This window comes from Orbicella franksi, chromosome 4 (genome assembly GCF_964199315.1).
Source record: "Orbicella franksi chromosome 4, jaOrbFran1.1, whole genome shotgun sequence".
Classification (NCBI taxonomy): domain Eukaryota; kingdom Metazoa; phylum Cnidaria; class Anthozoa; order Scleractinia; family Merulinidae; genus Orbicella; species Orbicella franksi.
The window spans coordinates 9,884,801-9,905,526 of NC_138148.1; the positions used below are offsets into that span (position 1 = coordinate 9,884,801).

The 20,726-nt window shown below is 41.2% G+C and overlaps 2 protein-coding genes across 2 annotated transcripts; one reads left to right on the plus strand and one right to left on the minus strand.

Moving 5' to 3' along the window:
- Positions 1-1,749: 1,749 nt before the first annotated feature.
- Positions 1,750-5,489, plus strand: LOC145483324 (uncharacterized). Its single transcript, XM_081461819.1, has 2 exons — positions 1,750-4,260; positions 4,989-5,489. The coding sequence occupies exons 1-2, from the start codon at positions 2,547-2,549 to the stop codon at positions 5,228-5,230; spliced, it is 1,956 nt and encodes a 651-aa protein (XP_081317945.1). The 5' UTR covers positions 1,750-2,546; the 3' UTR covers positions 5,231-5,489.
- Positions 5,490-17,616: 12,127 nt separating this feature from the next.
- On the minus strand, positions 17,617-20,446 carry LOC145486096 (uncharacterized). The gene is made up of 2 exons (XM_081464808.1): positions 20,330-20,446; positions 17,617-18,057 (listed from the first exon to the last, which is right to left on the minus strand). The coding sequence occupies exons 1-2, from the start codon at positions 20,385-20,387 to the stop codon at positions 17,738-17,740; spliced, it is 378 nt and encodes a 125-aa protein (XP_081320934.1). The 5' UTR covers positions 20,388-20,446; the 3' UTR covers positions 17,617-17,737.
- Between the last annotated feature and the right edge of the window lie 280 nt (positions 20,447-20,726).

Genomic DNA, 20,726 nt, shown 5'->3' on the forward strand with positions numbered 1-20,726 from the left:
TTAATACATGTATTACGTATTATAATCAAATATTTTCGCTCACGATTGATCTAAATGCATCACGTGACCGAATATTCCCCAGCTAAAACTGGGAATATCCGAGAATGTTCCCCAATTTTCAAAACTGCGCGTGTTGCGAAAAATATTTGAAGGATAATAAACACAATAGCCTCCGTTTCACTTTTAAAATATGCTCGGATATTTGTCCTTGGACATCATCTGTTCCTCAAAGCTCACAGCTGGGTTTGGAAAACACTGGGAAACACGGGGTCGGGTGGAAAACACGGGGTCTGGTGGAAAACACGAGGTCTGGTGGAAAACACGAGGTCTGGTGGAAAACACGGGGTCTGGTGGAAAACACGGGGTCGGGTGGAAAACTCGAGGTCTGGTGGAAAACACGAGGTCTGGTGGAAAACACGAGGGGTGGCGAATGGTCCTTCAAAACCTCTAGGTCTCGTAAAATTTTAGTCGAATTTCACGGGTCTCGCATCTCGTTTTTTTAGCTGTTATGTGCATCTCAGTCTCGAATTTTATACGAAGCTGTCTCGGAGTCTCGATTTTTCGCAAGACTAAGGGTCTCGAGCTCGAAGTCACTATTCGTTCCTTTATCTGTTTTTATAAATGATGTCTTCCGGCTTCACTTGACATTGAATTTCAATGAAGCAACTTACACATTTTCTGAGAAAAATTTAATCCTAACTTCTCCTGAATTGTCTCAATTCCACAAAAAGGTACAAGACCTACCGCAACGTCCGTTTTGGCGCCAGAAAAACAGTTATTTTTTTCTCTAGAATATCATAACGTAGTGTGTTATAATCGAATTTCCAGTGCCAGTCAGTTCCAAGAAGCTGGCTTAAGGCTGTACAAGCTCATTCTAGCTCTCAACTAATGATCTGAGGCTCGAATTTTAAGAGTCTGAAAGTCTTGTTCTCGCACTCAAAGCGCTTTGAAGTCTCGGTCTCGCAATCTAAAAAGTCAAAATGTCACGGGCTCGCAAAGATAAACGGCATGCAATGCATACAGAAAAGATGACGTGTACGTGCTGGAACATAAACAGACAGGCTGATGGTTAAAGTGCACCTAACCCCAGAAATTTTTTTTCGCTAGAACGAATCTACTTATTATTTGAAATAGTTCTGCGAAAAAATTTTTGAATTCCGTTAAATCCTCGATTTTCTGTACCACGACGAAATCTCGAAAATAGCTCCAAAACACCGCCATTTTGTTTCATGACCGAGTTTGAGGAGAATGGGTCCAGCGGCTCTTGTGACGTCTACCCAGGAAGGTTGGATATCTCATTTCCTCTCATTTCCTTCAGGATGGTGCAATACACATTCGAAAAGTGCGCAGAAACGCCTTCCAGAGGTGCTATCGGCTGTTGCAGCATTATTCCAGATTTAAAGAAAGATATACTGTACAATTTACTGATGATGATCGGCTAATGGTGCAATAAAGACGTAAACGATGGTTGATTTTGTCGAACCGAAACAAGCGAACTGAATCTGTGAGAACCATTGAAGAACTCTCACTGGAATTTGTTCCGCAGACTTTCGAACGCTATTTTCATAAATTTTCTGCTTAAAGCTAACCAGCAATTTGTAGAAATACTACCTACAACCTATATCTTCCAATCCCGCAGTATTTATAACATAACCGGCAAAGTTGTGTGATCCGATCATGATAAAGAAGCGTTTATACTGATATGTAAATAGATCGCAACTGTACGGCGCTAACCGTACGGACCGCTCAGGGAACACATCCTTTTCGCTTATCCGACGAATTTCACTGCAAACTTTGAGAACAATTTACATTGGTTATTTGGAGTTACGACTTAAAACGTGTGACAATGTGAAATCGGTAATTGTATGAAATGTTTCCTTCCGCCTTGCTTCCCGCAGCTTCAAAAATACAGGTCCAAACAATACGATTTTCAATCGATCGAAGCCAATGTTTTGGAGGTCATCAAGTCTCGAAAACTGCAACACGTACGTCGCTCTTATAAACATGAAGCATTCAACTGAAAGTAAAACACAAACTGGATTTAACAGAACCTTGAAAAAATACATTCTCGGTAAGGACAAATGTAAACGGGCTATAAACACGCGTGGGAATCTTATGTTTAGTTGACGAAATTACCATCCAAAGCAGTCCTTGAGTTTTCTTTCCTGCTTTTCGTTTGCCTGCTCCTCCACTTCGTATCTAGCTTTCCATTCCTAATATACAAACAGCTCGTCCGCAAAGACGTCTTCCCCGTCGTCGCTTGAAATATTGTAAATTGCTCTCAAAGATCTAAGCAGTGAGTTCACAGTTGTCGAACGTGCTCGATCGAAGTTTATTTCGGAGCCTTCCGAATCGAAACTTAACTCTGACTCCAGTGACGAAAAAGAAATGATTCTAAGACAAAACTTGGACGTTTTAGTCCCAAAATACATCGGAACGATTAGTTTTGCGTTCTATTTTCTCGAGCAAATACAGAGAGTTGACTGAGGCGCTATTGTGTTTGGTTCCTGGGTAGACGTCATCAGGTACCGCCGCCCCAGACTTGTATGAGGGTGCAGACCTCACCTGAAGGTGTGTTTGATTCAATGTCGTGTGACACCCCTAATGCTTGCTGTGTGGGAGGTGAGCTTGGTGATGGCGAGGACCTGTTAGAACCCGAACCAGAACTAATGACTCACATCTTGACCTCGTCTGTGTCAACCTCATGTGACAAAGGCACTCAAAAACCTCCAGTACGGAAGGCCCCTTACAAAGACTTGTCAGACCGGTCAGAAAGACTTGTCAGGGCTGACATGATTGACTTGTTGAGAGATGAAGCCATGAAAACAGTTCATTTTGTACCAGAAGATCTGGCCAAATTTATGGATGAGTTACTTCAAAACAAGAATTTTTGTTCGGCATTTGGGCTTGTCCAAGACATTTCAAAAAATCCTACAATGCAGTGTCTCATAAAGGAATACCAAGCTTGTATGGACAAAGAAAAGAAACAAGAAGTGAGAAGGAGATCCTTGAAACAAACAAGCAAGGTTTGCATTGGCAATTCGCTAAATGATTCACGTGTGACTCTCACAGGTGAGAAAACACCAGAACACTTCAAGGACAGGGTAACTGCTGCCAATTCCATTGGCAGGCTGACCTGCTATGCAGATGAGAGGCGAAGAATATTGTCAATTGTTGCATTGGATTATCCATACGGTGTGTTGCAGGATTTGTTTAACTGTTCGTCAAAGACGATAGCAGCTGCTAAGGTCCACTGCATTTTGTTTGGTCGTGGTGGAACCCCTCCAGCAAAATTCAAGTTTAGGAGACAGTGTGTCAGTCCTGACATACTGATGGAACTATCTGAATTTTTCAATAGAGAAAGTGTTTCAAGGCCTTCTTCCTGCAGAAGTGTTATGATCGACGGCCAGGAAACACCAGTCAGGTACTGGAAGGACAGCATTAAGGAACTTGTCAACCAGTACTTGCTTGAATATCCCAGTGGTGTAAAACGCACCTACATTTACACCCACCTTCCATCCAACTTTCGTTACAACACAATGCTGGCAGGGTTGTGTAACCTGTGTGATGAGTTTGGTTACTCCAATTTTGAGAAGGTTATGTCTTTCCTTACCTGTGTAGAAAGAGCAACGACTGTTTCTGTGAATGATTTTGAGGGCAAAGTTTTACAGTACCAGCGCTTTATGAAGACCCAATTTGCCCATCAAGTGCAGAGGCATTCCCCATGCTTAGAACTCTGCATGAACAATGCATTTGCCTCCTGTTCGCAGCCACATGACAGGTTTTGCCCCGATGCATGTGTGCTCTACGATGTTTGCAAGCAACTACGCACACTGCTGTCCGGTATCCCAAGTGTCAGTGAACGAGAAAGCTTGACAAAGGAACTTGATGAACTCATGAAGGTTCACACCCAATATGTGGCACATCTACTACGCACACGACACCAAGGCGATTATTATAAGTACATTCTGGATAACTTGCAACCAGGCGAGGCTGTGGTAATCGTGGATTACAAAATGAAATTGGAGTTGGGTGTCAGAGCAAGAGAAATCCAGAGAGACTGGTATGGGAAGCGTGGAATTTCCCTTCGTGGCTTCCTTGCCATTGCCCAAGTGAGTGAAACAGAGAGAAGAACAGAGGTAATTGACCTCTGGAGCGAGGACACCAAACAGGACGCTTGGTTCAGCCAGAGTGCTATGGATGTTGGCTTCCGCTGGATGGAAAAGGAGTTCCCTGGCTTTCGAGTGTATTTATTTTCTGGTAAGCAGTCAACTCAGTTATAATAATACTCCTAGAAACCGAAAACCACTGTAGCATGAAAAGGCTTAGTTTGTATTTCATTTGAACATTGCATGGAAAAAGCCTCAATATAAATTGTAAAACATATTGCTGATTATTATTCCTTATTATAGTAATTTTGAGCCATAGTTTCAAGGATTCACACAATTTGCAATGGAATATCTCTAGGGATTATCAGACAAAATCTCCTTTCTTGTATCCATATGTTTTTGTATCGTTGTTCTATTTGCGCAAACTTGTGACGTATCAAATCATCTTGCAGTTTAGTTGTCATTTCATTCTGTCATGATTGCTACTGACATTGTGGGGTGAAATGCTATCATGTTTTTTTTTTTCTTTTAGACTTATTGAAAAGGGTTAACCAAAATTCAGTGGCTAAAAGTTCCTTAGAAATTATTTGTCCTATGGTAAATTTACATGGAATTTTTTTAAAAGGGAATTAGATTAATGAAGTACTGTATGCCTGTTTCCATTATTTTAAGGTATCAACAGCCATGATTTCCCAATGTTTATTGTACAGAATATCATCTTTCAGTGTACTTTTCAACATTTTTTGCAGTCAAGTACTCTTATTCACAGACAGTGTCCACTCGTGTGTCTCAAAATTCGGGAAATTGCAAAGCAAACATTTTAAAAGTATAAAGGGCGAGTACCTTATATAACATGGTAAAAATCTTTTGTTGTTTCAGACAATGGTCCACACTACCACAATACTGGATTTATCCTCTATTTGGCAGAAGTCAGCAAAGCATTCCAGTTGACCCTTGTTGAATACAACAACTTTGAGGCCGGTGAGGGGAAATCAAAGCTGGATACCCACTTTGCCCACATCAGTCATAAGATTGTTAGATGGGTTAGAGTGGGTAACAACTTGGAAACAAGAAGTCAGTTGGGAGAACTGATTGAGGTACATGTATGTATATTTGTTTGATTTAAACTCTTCATAGTACAGCTCTTTATAAGCAGCTATCATACTGGCTAATGTTTGAAATAAGCCCATCCTCCCCTTCTCTCTATCTCAAGTAAGCACCCAAATAAGCAGCCCTGTGTATTGCACTGTACAAGGAATACATGCATTATGTTGTTGTTTATGTGGAATTGTTTTCTTTAGAAAGCAGAACATGATTAAATATCTGACCATGACTTGGCAGAAGTAAGTGTTCACTCCTGCCCTCCTCATTGATATTCTGTCGGGTTTTCATTGTTTTTTTCTTGGGAAATTCAAACTAGGGGTACGTTTCTTTAAGAAAATGCAAGATTGGATTCTTAAATCCGAAAGAATCCGAAAACGGATTTTGCGTTTCTTCACCAAACAGATCAATCCAAGATCTCTCGGATCATGGTGCGTCAAAGGAACCGAAGAATCCACTCTGGGCAAGGATTCTTCGGTTCCTTTGATACATCCTGATCCGGGTGATCTTGGATTCATCTGTTTAGTAGAGAAACGCATAATCCGTTTTCGGATTAAAAATTAAATCTTGGATTTTCTTAAAGAAACGTACCCTAGGAATTTAGTAGTCCAATGGGGAGTGAAATTAGCCTCAGTTGGCATGTTGCGTTCCAAACTGAAATGTGCTATTCAACCATCGAGACCCATCGTTTTATACGAATATTCAAGATTATTCTCAAAATTATACAGATAGGTGGTCCCCAGTTTGTCTTCCAACAGTTGGGTATAAAAATCCAAGATAAACTTTGTGGACTTGAATGAAAAAATGAGAAAACGGGAAAAAGGAAGAAATTATATAAAGAAACAACGACACGCAAATTTATTTTTAAACAGACGCAATAGATTACACAAAATAATTTCAAAAATAAAGCTTTTGGACTTCGGGTATGGCAGCGAGAAAAATCACGACAAATAGCAGATCACGTGTCAAGAAACTAGTATAGATTTTGGGAATGGCTGATTGAAAATTGCAGCGGGATTGGGTTTGGCTAATTTTATGCCAGGGGTTTTCACTCCCGCCAACACCCTGGTAGTGCGTAGTCTCCCACGCAGCCGTTTTTCGTGATGTCACGCAAGTGTTGCGTGACATTCCAAAAAATAGGTGCGTAGGAGACCAACACCCTGGGATCCCAATTTTTCCAAAAAAATTCCTTTCCTGGTGGAAAGTCGATAAAACGCGATTATTTCATTATTTACAGATTTGCGCGAAAGAAAGTTAGGCTGACCTCACTCACGTGCATCTATGTTTACATGAAGCGAAAACTAAAAAACTACAACTCTATATCGCGGATTTGGCAAGCCAAAACAAATCTTATCTGATTGTAACTAAATTCCTCCCTTAGGTTGTCCCGAACAGTGCGAAGTTTCTTGTCATTGCTTGACACTATCTCTCTCTTGATCCGTTCGAAAGACTCTTCACCGACGTCCAGATACTTGGCGATTGTCTGGTGGTCCACATCTTGTCCTGCCGCAAGACAATCAATACCATACACCTCTGCGGTGGCTTGGGCAATCTTCAATTCTTCTGCCAGTTGATGAAAATTTTTCCCGATCTTCAATCCCTGGGCAACGCGATGCTTTTTAAGTGACGGCATGTTCTGTCCATACATCTGGCGCAGTTCATTCTTCTGTGTGAAAAATTGGGTTTTGAAAATTAGTAGTGAAAAAGGTCAGAGCTAGTGTATTGTCGTCTTAACAATAATCGAATGCTACTTACACTAGTATCAGACTTGACGCATTTGGATCCTGAGCCTTCATTTGCACATGGTTCACCCAATCTCTTTCTGAAAATAGAATATAACGAACAATTGAATCTCACATATTTCAATACATCCAAGTAAAAGGTATCAAAATCTTCGTAAAGCTAGTTTCAGCAACTTACCTCTTATCCATTTTTGCGCGTTCAAAAAGGTAATTTATCCTGAAGAAGCTCTAAAAGACCTGATTCACAACTATGAGCTCACCACAACCTTTGAAAAAGAACAGTGACAACAGTAACCTGTCGGAAACTCCACAGAGAATACCTCTAATCACAAGGTGTGAATTTTTCGCAAATGGAAATCAGAACCTCACGCGAGATACTTCAGTCACGTACGCATCGATCTCCATGCATTTCTTTCGTTTTCGGCACATCAACAAGCGTGGTAAAAATGAATGAAGTTCTGCTCTTTTTTTGGCCGCTGGTGTTTGAGTATCTTGAGCCAGAAGATCTAGTGAGTGTGTCCTCTGTTTGTCTTGCATGGTGGCGTTTTGTATTTCAAGGACGCAAGTCAACTGCCCAAGCATTGCAACATTGTGAACAATCCCATTTAGCCGACACAGGGAAGCTGTATCAGAAAGTACCGCTTCGTTTCTTCTCAAAGGTGACATGGTTAAACTTAAACAGGACTGCCATCTCTTCAAAAGATTTTCTTAAACTTGTTGGCGTAGCAAAGCATCTTGAGACGCTGAACATCGAAAGCTGTATGGAAATATCTGAACAAGCGATATTCAAGGCCAAAGGGTCCCTTCTTTGCTTGAGAAACATAAACATTTCCTTGAACGAGCAGTTCAGCGTTCTTGTTGTTGCTTGTTTGTGTTCTTACTACTCTGTACAAGACATTCGTGCAAGGGGAATAAAACTAGAAGAGAAAGAAGCACTATTTCTAACAAAGACATTCCCGCGACTTGGAAATGGACGAATCACTTTAGACATTGGTTCAGCCGCTGGAGGAGAATATTTTTTTGATGCGTTGAACATTTTGTCAGATTTTGATCTTTTTGAAGATTTCTAGCGAACAGTTACAGTCTAATGCTGACATCAAGAAAAACATTTGCGCAAATCGCGCAGGGATCAATGAAGTTACATTTTACATTTGTTATTGTTTTGTTTCGCTGAAGAAAACGCGCTACTTGGTGTCAGATTTTTGCGCGAATATTTCAGCCAATGATGTTACATGTAAATGACGTTTCTGTCATTCTGGATAGGAAACATGACAGAGATTATGAGTGCACAATAGAGATTTATCAACTTTGTAACTTTCCTCACATACAGTTTCGCTGAAACCTCACGGGTTTACTTGTTACCTTAATATGTGTATAACGTCTTAAATTTAGCTTTGCAATCACACTGCAAGAATTGTTTTTCGGAGAATGCTTGTTTGAATTTCGCGCTAATGTGTCCTTAACCAATAAAAATTTTGTTACTAATCCAATTAGAACTTGATCGGCCTAAACCATCCAACGGTTCCCGGTGCCGGGGCCTATTGTTTTCTCTTTCCGTCTTAGCCGAAGTGTTACTTAATATTTACTTATTAAGTCACACTCTAATGTAAATACAGTAAGTTTTCCAGCAGTTTGGAAACAGCCGTGAGTATTAACTTCACTGAACTGTGTTCTCTTTTTTTTTTTTTTTTTTTTTTTTGTCATTTTGAAAGTTTATTCCATTACCGTGAAAACGTTCTTTGGGAAACAAATAATATGAAATAGTCAGGTACAGCAAACAAGCTAGCGTATTTCTTCTTAGGATTAAATCAGAACTGATTTACGCCAGCGGATCTAAGCTTTTTTGACTGACCTGTGGTTTCGCTGGATTCATTGAAGTAGTTCATAAACACAGGAAGAAAAATACCAAAGCTGGAAAGAAAACCCAACGACGCGACCCAGGTCATCATCGCCGCGAGCACAAACAAGCCAAGACCAAACACCATCTCGCTTCCTCGGCCAGCTGGCGGAGAACAGCTGAAGTATAGCCATAGCATTAATTGATTGATGGTTTCTTCCCCAGTATCAAAGTATTATCCCTTACATGGTTTGAAAGGCCCCCAAACGTTCGAAGTTTCGAACCAAGTGGCGTGGCCAAATGAACACAATAGCTTTGCAAATGTCCTGGTCAGTTAATGTTTAATTAGGGTGGTCTTCATTAACCCGTAGAACAAAGTGTTCTAGTGAAAGAGTGCTAGTTGAGCAAACACAAAACAAAACAAAGGAACTACAGAGTCACTACATTCCTTTTTTGTAAATATATTTTATAAGAATATCCGCAAGTACGGTGGCCCACAACTGTCACGGCAAAACAAAAAGTCACGGCACTACAAACTTAACTCACGGCAAGATAATGTTATCTGACGGCAAAACAAAATTAACTCACGGCAGTGCACCATTAATTCACGAGAAAACGAAATTAACTCACGGCAGAACACCCCTAATTCACGGCAAAACAAAGTTAACTCACGGCAAAACAAAGAAAACGAGTTGGTCAGCGGTTGGTCAGCGGTTGTTATTTGCTTTTCAAATGGTATGTCGTGTAACAGTAACACACTGCTCGCTCGGAAACCGCCATTTTTAGTGCAGTGTTCCTTATCTCGAGCTGATGATGTTTTGCAGCTCTTGTGGTTCGTTAATCGATCAAAATGCCAACTTTTGCAAAGACTGTGGTAGAGGTACGTTTCTTAATCTAAAGTATTCGTATTTGCATCTCTTTTAGTTATACACAGGGTGACCGCTATATACAGGGCCGTTATATGCAGGTTTGACTGTAGATTTATACTAACAAACAATTAGATTATGAGCTCGAGATTTTTATTGCGCGATAGCTGACTAGGACACAGCCCGACTCAACTTTCACGCATAGAAATCGAGAGCGAATAATTTCATTGTTTTAGTATAAATCTATTAGTCGTGCAAAACGTCATCTAAATCCTCTTCACAGACACTTCAAAAATGCCAAGAACGCCAATTATTCGCTCTCGATTTCTATGCATGATAGTTGACGCCAATTATTCGCTCTCGATTTCTATGCGTGATAGTTGACTCGGGCTGCGCCCTAGTCAGCTATCGCGCAATAGACATCTCGAGCTCATAGTCTAATTGTTTATTAGTATAAATCTACAGTCAAACCTGCATATAACGGCCCTGTATATAGCGGTCACCCTGTGTATAACTAAAAGAGATGCAAATACGAATACTTTAGATTAAGAAACGTACCTTTACCACAGTCTTTGCAAAAGTTGGCATTTTGATCGACTAACGAACCACAAGAGCTGCAAAACATCATGAGCTCTAAAAATGCACTGCACTAAAAATGGCGGTTTCCGAGCGAGCAGTGTGTTACTGTTACACGACATACCATTTGAAAAGCAAATAACAACCGCTGACCAACCGCTGACCAACTCGTTTTCTTTGTTTTGCCGTGAGTTAACTTTGTTTTGCCGTGAATTAATGGTGTACTGCCGTGAGTTAATTTTGTTTTGCCGTCAGATAACATTATCTTGCCGTGAGTTAAGTTTGCAATGCCGTGACTTTTTGTTTTGCCGTGACAGTTGTGGGCCACCGTACGCAAGGCTGAAATTTTGCGAAATTTTTGGAATATTTTAAGAATAAACCCGAGGCTTTGAAAAGAATATAATTTTGTGTGTTAAGAATTTGTAAATACCATACATTTCCTTTCTCTAAACAGTACAACGTGCCAAAAATTAACACTGGCCGTATCTTCGGTGCTTATAACCATTAAAACCTATCTGCAAGACGTTATGTATGTTATTTCAGGCTGTATAAACAATAGCCTCCATTTGGCGCGGAAATATGCTCCGATATTTGTCCGCGGGCATTATCTGTTTCGAGACGCGAACAGTTTTCCGAGAGCGTAGTTCGAGGAAAACTGTAAGCTTTGAGGAACAGATAATGTCCAAGGACAAATATCCGAGCATATTTTCTCGCCAAATGGAGGCTATTGTGTTTGTTATCCTTCAAATATTTTTCGCAACACGCGCGTTTTTGAAAATTGGGGAATATCACTCGGATATTTCCCAGTTTTCAATCAAGTGACGCGTTTTAACCGATCGCGCGCGAACGAAAGTATTTGATGGATTATAAAATGGAATATTCACGAGAATATTTTCACCTTAAAATCGGCAGAAAAATAAGAATATTCAGCCTGGGCTGGAAAAAAACACTCTGGCCGTATGTTCGATACAGATAACATATGTTCGCGCCAAATGGAAAAAAGAGTGTAGAGTGTCAGATATCAGTGTAATACGGTTTAAGTTTCTTTCGAGCGGGGTTAATGAAAACCACTGTAACACGTTCTCAACTGACGGCTCATGAGTGGTAGAATGAGTCACGAGCTGATTACGAGACCCCTCGAGGTAAGGGTGGCGAATGGTCAAAACCATGATGACCATGATAATGGGTCTCGGATAATTTTCTCGAGTTTCACTGATCTCGCAGTCTCCCCCAGTTTCTTTTACGGCTCTGAGCGTCTTGCCGTCTCAACTTTTTTTTTTTTCACCAAGCTGTCTTGGATTGATGGATTCTCGATATTTTTGGAAGGCTAAAAAGTCTCGGATTCCTGATTTCTCTGTTTGGACGCCTTAGAGTCTTTATGTCTCGCACTCGCGTTTGAAACACTCAAGTTTCGAAATGTCTCTGGGTCGCAAAGAAAAATGTTAGTCTCGCATTTACCATTAACCAACCTTCTGTTAAAAAGAAAAAAGTTATTAGTCTTAAGAGACGTTGTTCGGCTGCTTCAGCAGGCAAGACAAACACGAAGCTAATGATCAGCTTGAAGAACACGAGCTGACAGAAATGCAAATGAATAAATTAGTGACGTTTGCAGCGCTGTTTACCATTTACTCTTGTCATTCTTCCTTAGAACTGGAGTAGCTTCCTGTATGCTGTCAGTTACATAGGTATGTAATGTGTTGTTTCAAGAGATTATCCAGATCATTTTCTCTTGGTTGTTTAGATGATGCTAACCGATTGGGGAAGGGAGGGGAGCGGCGGTTAGGTATATACTGCTACACAAGAGAACTTAATTAACTAAACAGATCATTGTCACTGGTGGAAACTAGGTTTCAGGTAAAACTAATTAAGACTGAAATCGATTGCAAAGCTGAGTACAGTTTATTGCAAAGTCCACAACAACTCGAGCACTTGTCACAAGTATCCTTACTTACGCTTTATACAAGAAGCGTCCTCAACTTGTGAAATACAGGCTCTACAAAGATATTACCTAAGGTCCCTTCCACACTGATGGATTTTTGTTTCAAAACGTCGTTTTTTAGTTTTTGCGCCGACCTTCCATACTGAAGCGATTGAAAACGCTGATCATTCGAGAAGGAATTCTCATCGAGAAGGAATACATTTCAAAACACTGTCCAGAGTGGAGTAAAGACATTTGAAAACGGAGGTCTGTAGTATCAGTGCGGGCAACGAAAACGGAGCCTTCCCATCACGAGACTGCCCGTGCTAAAATCATGATTTCTCATATTGGTCGAGCGTTTAAGTACGGGCAAGGAAAATACTGCAATTTCGGTGGTGTGGACGCAAAGCTTTATTTTCATGCGTTTTAATTATAGCATGGAAAAAAAACACGCATCACTGAAAACGCGCCGTTTCGAAAACGTGTTAGTGTGGACGGGGACTGAGGACTTACATTTTAACTCTCGACTGAAACAAAATTTTTCGGCGCTGCGTCTATCAAGCGGTCATCGCGAAATGGCTAAAGACGTCAATGTCGCGATTTGACAAGAATGATTAGGGATGCCAGAGCGCATGCCACGAACAGGATACCGCTAATGCGGAAAGTTGGACCAGCATTACAGTCGTCTTTATCACAGCAATGAACTTCACATTCCATCGTTTTAAAGGCAGCCTGGCAAGTAGTGTTGGCTTCCGTGACACATTTCTCTTTGACAAGACATCTTTTGGCAAACGTCTCGACTTCCCCGACTTTAGTATACACCTTACCACATCGTTCAAAAGCGGGCGCACATGTCTGGCTTGATGTAGCGCAGGCTTTCCACGAGATTTGTGGTCGAACAAGTGAAGCAGATTAAACCCAACACTGGATGAATAAGAAAATTACGAGATTATTTCGACAACGAACGTACACCTACACCTCACTGTAATAAGTCGTCGTTGGAACAACCACCTCCTTTCTCCCACGCAATGTGGGATAGCGTAATGTGCCCACCCCCCCCCCCCCCCGCGGGGTACTCCCCGTACAAAGTCTTGTACAGGGAGGATCCGCCCCGCGGTCCAACCCCTACGTTCGATTTCCGCCGCTCTCTCGGTTCCAGCCGGGGTGAGCGCAGGCTCATTTCCCGAAACAGCGGCTGATAATCGAGCCCGACCCCTTACCCTTCTGTATACCACTTTGACAGAAAAAGTTCCCCCTTTCATATACCTTTTTTTTTTAGAAAAAAGGTTCCTTTTCCACGTACCAACCGTGAGAACACTGCGTCTCTTTTCTAAACCCTTGGAATGAAGTCAATGAACAATATTACCGGGGAACATCAAGCATTACCAGAAGAGATGCTAACCAAAAACAAGTATCACTTATTCAGTTCCCGTTCGCGTTATTTCTAAATGATAGATGTCCCCTACCTCTGTCTTAACTCATGAAACTCCTATCCTTTCATATACAAATGGTGCAAGGAACCGCAAACGAAAACGCTGCCAATTTTGGGTGGACCCCGCATAGGCCGTCATAGGGAGTATCCCCCGGGGGGTGGGGAGCTGAACTCCTTATGCAGTGCGTTTTAATGTTCTACACAGCATTGAAAGGTACGAGAGAGAGCGAGACAAGATTATTACGTTAGTGCCAGGTACCCGCAACAATGAGTCAGTGATTGTAGATATATAATTTACTTTGATTTTCCTGCTCTAATTCAGAGCAACGGCATAAACACACTTTTCTGTCATTTCTGCACTCCGTATTCATTGGTATTAATGTTATACAGTTGACGTCCCCGTTGAGACGTATCGGGTGTTAGTCAAATATCATTTTATTATCCTGTTTTGCAGATAGAATTTGCCAGAACCATGAAAATGTTGTCCAAACACTACAAGCGACAACGAACACAAACTTATAAATAAAGAAACGAAACTTCGAAAATTGTGACAGAAAAATCTTTTGCACTTTTTGTGTTATTTTTTTATATAATTTTCGTGGCTATATCTTTAACGTGTACGCTTTAATTAGAAACTTTGCAGAAACAACACAATCTAGAAACGCTGTATTGTAGACTGACAAGAAATGGAATAACAAAGATTACCGGTCTAGAATCGATCGTTCAGTAACAATTTCAGTCGACTTAGCTTTTTGAAGGAAGAAGCGGCTGAGCTTATCGCTCCTAGTTTTAGTAAATATTAGCGCTACTGATTTACTGCAGTCATCTAACCTGCACCTTTAGACTTGAAAGATGTCCTGACCACCTTACACTTGTAAACTTTTTCCAAAAATCGAAGAAATTACCAAAGTGGCGTGTACTAGTACACAAAGGTGTTGACTTACCTACTGGAAGTGAAAGGCAGACAAGACATGTACAAACGCTAACCAGCCACAAGTTCATCTTTAATTTCTGTCGTCTGATGTTACTGAATTTCTGAGATACTTCACACGGTTCTCTGTAACCACACTACTGACAGTGGCACTGACACGAAATAAGCGCAAGGTGAACAGATGGTCAAGCAGATGGAAGCCATTTACTTGTGTCATGGCGCTCTTTTAATTAACAGCCAATGACCAGAGGCAACAGAGGTACCCAACAGATCGTCTCGGTAAATTATCTGTTCGTAAGGCTTTTCAATCCCTCCCCCTCCCCCGCCCCCGAGTTGTCACCTCGAGCTTTCATTATTTCATGCCCGTTGTTTTCGCACTGATAAAAATGCATATATATGTCGTTTCGGGCGTTCCTACAACTTATGGCACAGATTGTAGGTGTACGTTCGTTGTCGGAAATACAGTCTGAAGACCTTAAGTTTTCGGGAAATGGATAAAAAGAGGTGAATAAGTTTGAGAAGACTCAAGCTGCCCTCAGTAGAATGACCGAAAAGATAATTATTTTATAACGTAGCCTAAAATTAACCTACAGAGCTTTAAAAGCACTCCAGATAACCAAGAGACCTCGATCTAGGTTACATTCAGTCTCTTGCGACTGTAACAAGAGCTTTTTAAAGCATTTAATAGAAAACCGTCTTTCGGGTGCCCCTGATGCAAGGAGAATTAAATTGCCATGCTATCACACGATAATTGAAGATGACATGGGAAAATTCATTTTTCGTCGCATAAAAATAGCTGTCAACTCTGCAAACTGCATTTGCATATGAAAACTGTAGAATGAACAAATCCCTGCTGAGGATTTTTAAACCTGCAGTGATAATTTTTCCCGGATAAACTCAAAATTTTCATAGCCCTCCACTGAGCAATTTTTAAACTACATATCTCCTTTTTGAGTTGTTTAGAACAAATCCTAAACCAAACTGGATCTTCGAGGAAGCACCATCTTTTAACACATTTTTAAATAATGTATACAAATGATAATGGTATGTAAATTTCTACTCAAAACGAAAATTCGGCTGAACAGACGTTATGGAAACACAGAGAAAAAGTAGTTTGGTGTTTTAGGTGCGATTCAAGAACGTTAGAATCTTTAATTACGTCTATCGAGTCACAATATTCACTGGCCTGGCCTCGGGGTGACTGGAGTCAAAATGAAGCGAAACGAACTCATTCTGGACAGAGAAGCTCACTACTCCATGCGGCGCACGGCAAAACGGAAAAAATGAACACACGAGAGGTTGTTAACAGAGAACACATACAGACAAAAAATGGACATGAAACAGTATGAGGTTTGTAAAAAGGATTGAGAGAAATGCATGAGGAGCGCCGGCTTAAGGACTAAAACGATTCAGGCACACCAAATCTTGGAGAGTACCCGAAAACTATTTTTCGTAGAAAAAGGACTATTTTACTGCAACCATTGTAGAAGGTACTTAGAAGCCTCGAAGACCTGACTCGTTTCCAGTCCTCTTACAACACACCGCACAGCTTTTATCCCTACCCGTCCCACCCCACGCTCCCAGCTCGCCCCTTGCCGCGCGTTGTATGAAGTTGTATGACGTTGTATGAAGACGATTGGGAACGAGTCAGTGGAAGACCTCCCAGCTCTCCCAGCTCGAACCTACATGGAAGTATCAGCGAGTTTTTATTGTTCATATGGCACAACTCACTGCAGGACTGTTTTTAAGAAAAGTGTCTTAATTTACAGCTGAGCTCCGCTATCTCGAGCTCTTAAGGGAAACGATAAATAGTTTCAGAAGTCGGTGGCTTGAGGTAGCTGATAGCAAGTGACTGAAAAATTATATCCAAGGGAAAATGATTTGAACTCGAGATAATAATAATAATAGCGTGGTGTTCGAGATATAACCGAGTTCGATACAACGAGGTTCTACTGGAGAAAGCTGCGAATGGACAGGACTGGAATAGAAAAGGATCCCAAGTGTATTTTAATGGCTGACGGTTCTACGTCCAAGAAAATCAGGGCTACTTCTCCTGGATAGAATGCTAGTCCAACGCAGGTTAGTACACCCCCTCCCCCTACCCCCCTTCCATCATTCTGTCAGGTTGTCTCAACTGTTGCCCATTTCTACGCGTTGATGTAGAGAGACACTGTGAGAGAGGAGTGGCTTTCCAACAACATGACACAATGAGTCTCGTACCCAGACTGCTCGATCTAGAGTCCCGGTGTTGACCAATACATAGTCCACCAAAGACTCAGTTACGACGAGGGGGACATTGGGGGGTGGGGGGGGGGGGTCTGAACACCGCAATAGCAAATACCGCAATATCACCAAAAAATCACTAAATACCGCAACACTCGATGTGATACCAATTCCACTACAGGCTGTATGTCAAGTTTACAGCATTAATTACACGGAAACAACAATTAGGAATTTGTTGATGAACGTTATGTCAGGTAATCGTTGATTTAGACAAAATAAGCAACGTCCATTGGCGTTTTGGCTAGTAATTAACAAAAACTAATTTACCCTTTTCCAATAGAAAACTGGAAAAGGCTCGGAAAACGTTCGAAGACTTAAGAATGGTTTTAAATACCGTCCAAAATGTTATAAAGCCGCATCCCGCAGGTTGAAAGAATACCACAATACCGCATTTCGAGATTAAAATTACCGAAATACCGCAAGAAAAATTGTCCAATACTGCAATGCCACAAACCCCAATGTGCCCCTTTACGACCGAAAAAAGGGTTACGTAGGGGACGCCCAAAAATAAAATAAGGTTACCATGGTACGTTCAAGGAGTCTTCAAGCACTAAAGAACGTGTCCCAGGTTTCCTTTCCTCATTTAAAACCAAGATCAAGATCAAACAGGTCACATTTCAGAGACGCAAAGTTAAAAAATATCGCTTACAAATGTGTTGAAACTAACCAAGCACTTAAGAAATACAATGTTAAATTTTGAATGTTTTTAGTACTCAATGCGCTTAGCTAAACCTAACTATTTCCCAGGCATGTCACTTAAACTAAAAGAAACAAATATTTCAACACTCAATTACATCTAATTTCAAGATAAGCCTATTATATTTCCACAAAATTTATTCAGGCACAGTTCTAAGCTTGTTACATCCTAAGCTTTCAGTTATTCTTTTGACTAACTCTAAACCTCAGCGTTGCGTTGTTGCAGTCTTGCCAGTTGCTTTAATTTCAAGTTTCGGTTAGAGACACCAAAGATATCACAGCGCATGTCAAGAACAGGATACCGCTGATAAGAAAGAGAGGGCCGGCGTTGCAGTCGTTTCCATCACAGCAGTTGACGTCACACTCAACGGCTCCTTTACACAAACGGTTTGCCTTCTTAACACATTCAGCTTTGGGGATGCAATCTTTGTGAAAATAATCGACGTCACCGACTTTATAGTGGACCTTGGCGCATCTATCATTGCTGGGATGGCATGTTTTAGTTGTTGTTCGACACCGTTCCCATGCCACCGTTGATTTACATTTATAGCAAATCAAACCCATCACTGAAGAGACACAAGAAAAAAAATCATTACGTAATTCATCCACGCAAATTATGGTATTGGGGTGCACGGATGGCGCGGACGTGGGAGCTCTCGCCTCCAACCAATGTGACCCGGGTTTGATTGTGGCCCGGTGCCTCATTTGTAGGTTGAGTTTCTTGTTGGTTCTCGCCTTGCTTCGAGGGTTTTTCTCCGGGTTTTTCGGTTTCCCTCCCTTCATAAAAACCAACATCTCCAAATTCCAATTTGACCAGGATAGAGGACCCTCGTGAAAACCAGCCAAGGATGACGTGGCTTCCTCTGTAAAGATTGTAACTGATTCTTTTTTCAATGTGTCCACTGTATTGTGCGTGACCGTGTAAATACGGAGCAAACCATCAAACAGAGAAAAAAATCCCGTAGCTGGATTTCAATCCCGGAGGTGTACTCCCTTATATGGGCTATATAGGTATGTGTCGCCCCAAAGGGTCGGGTTTTCAGCCGTTTTGGTAAGAAAAAGGGTATGGATTTTGGCCATTTGGTCATAAATAGGGTATGGTTTTTGCTCTCCAGTCTTGAACTGGGTATGTTTTTTAGAAGCACCGTCTGCTCAGTCGTGGAACCCGGCTTCAAAAATAAAACCGTGTACCTGAATTAGGGCCTGTTTACAAGGAGGGAGGGTTACCCTCGCAAGCGGGTTAACCCTAGCTGGAAGGCAAAAGATAGCCCGGTTTTACAAGCAAAATTTCACTGGGAGGGTAACCCTCAACCCGGGACAATTTAATGCGCGGTTACACTCAAAGGGTCTGGAAACAATTAGAAAGTTAACCTGGGTAGGCGGGTTAACCCTACCGGGAGTGTTTACAAGGGAAAAAGTTAACCCGCCTGCCAGGGTAACCCTAACACGCAGATAGGGTAACCCGTCTACCCGGGTAACCCTGGCTGCCTCGTAAACACGACGAAGAAAAAAGGAGGAAACGTGTGGATGCTAGGGTAACCCGCTTGTTAGGGTAACCCTCTCTCCTTGTAAACAGGCCCTTACACTTCGATCACCCATTGCCAGCCCCTGAGACGTGTAGATGACATAGGATAATTGATCCCTGTTGAATGAAGGGATTGAGTCGATTTCTAAAATTGGATTCGCTATATTAGAGTTGGAAGTTGGCGCTCGCCCGCTCGCCCATGAGTGCGACATCCGTCGGACGAGGGCCAATCAAGATTTTCTTTTTTGGGAAATTATTTAAGCTTCAATATTGATAACCCTCCTTTTTATTTTCCATTTTGGCAAGAATACCTTTCAACGAAAGTTTACCACTGCTTTTGTCAAAAATACAAATAGTTGCCAAATAGTGTTTCATAGAGACAAAATGAAATTCGGCTTCCTTTCAGTGATAATTTGCATAACGGTTCCACGCGGATCAGTGATTCTGCTGGTCTTTAGTTGAGCCGGCAGTAATTAGTGCCACATGGTGGCGAACGAGAGCAACAAGGCTGTTGCTAACTGCTTGGTAAAAAGTGAACTTTACGAAGATTCATCAATAGGCACTGTTGTGAGAATTAAAGTGCCTCCATTGTAGTTATCTTTGTGTTTAAGGTATTTAAGAATAAGTTTTCATTGCAGGAAAACAGTGTTGCCAGCTGCCCGTTTAGCTGTTTTTCATTAAAATAGGGACGGTAATATAGAAACATGTCAAAAGTTGATGGTAAAAACGAGGAAAAACAGCAAAATCGGTCCGCGATCCTTAGGACGCGTCTCGTAAATGGACCAGAACTCAATACGAAATGGCAAGCTGGGCCTCCTTGATTACGAGGTGCCGAAAAAACGTATGGTTTGTGAATCATTGTCGGTGTATTTTGAGAGTCACTCGCCCGAATGGCGAGTGCTGTCAAAATTTAGTTTCCAACACTTTATATGTGATGTTGTTATTTGTGTAATGAAAATGGCCTGTTGTCGTCATTAAAATTTTGCTTATTTAGCTAAAATGTCTGCAGCCTAGCATAAGAGCAGTTGATTTGACTGTTGTAAAATGTTCACTATTTTGAAATACATTTGAAAAAAATGGCTGCTGTGACTAGATCATGCGTTCTTGATTAGCGGGAATTCGTTTTATCCTTGCTACAGATCGTTGTTTAGGAGTAAATGTTCCATTTATTTCTTTTTTATGGCCAGCAGGATCGCAAAGTTGTAACTCAGGCTGCTGGTTTGTTTATCTACTCGATTCGTTCAGCCGAAATTGCAGTGCCGTCTTAAAGCATTTCAAATAGACCCCATCAGTGGATTGCCTTATTCACTTACCTGCTGGAAGCAAAAAGCAACGCAAACAAACATGCACAAACGACAGCTTAGAATTCATTTTGAGCTGTTTTCGTCTGATTCCGAATCACTAAGATCCTCCACTGTTTTGTATGCAAGCACTGTGCTGGATGAATGCAAGGTGGTGAACACCTTTAGCGAAATCCATGCCGAAAGCCATTTGAAATTACTGCTGTCAAGGCACTTAAATGAACAACCAATGAGAAAGGCGTCACATTCATATACATACGCAATAAAACTGAGATAGAGAGACAACTATAAATAATATCTTTGGATAAAATGAAATTAATTTGAGGGTACACAACAAATGCTGTAGAGTCTTCAAGACACTGGATTTGAATTTCACAGCTGTAGCGGAAAACAGGTTATGATCTCTAAT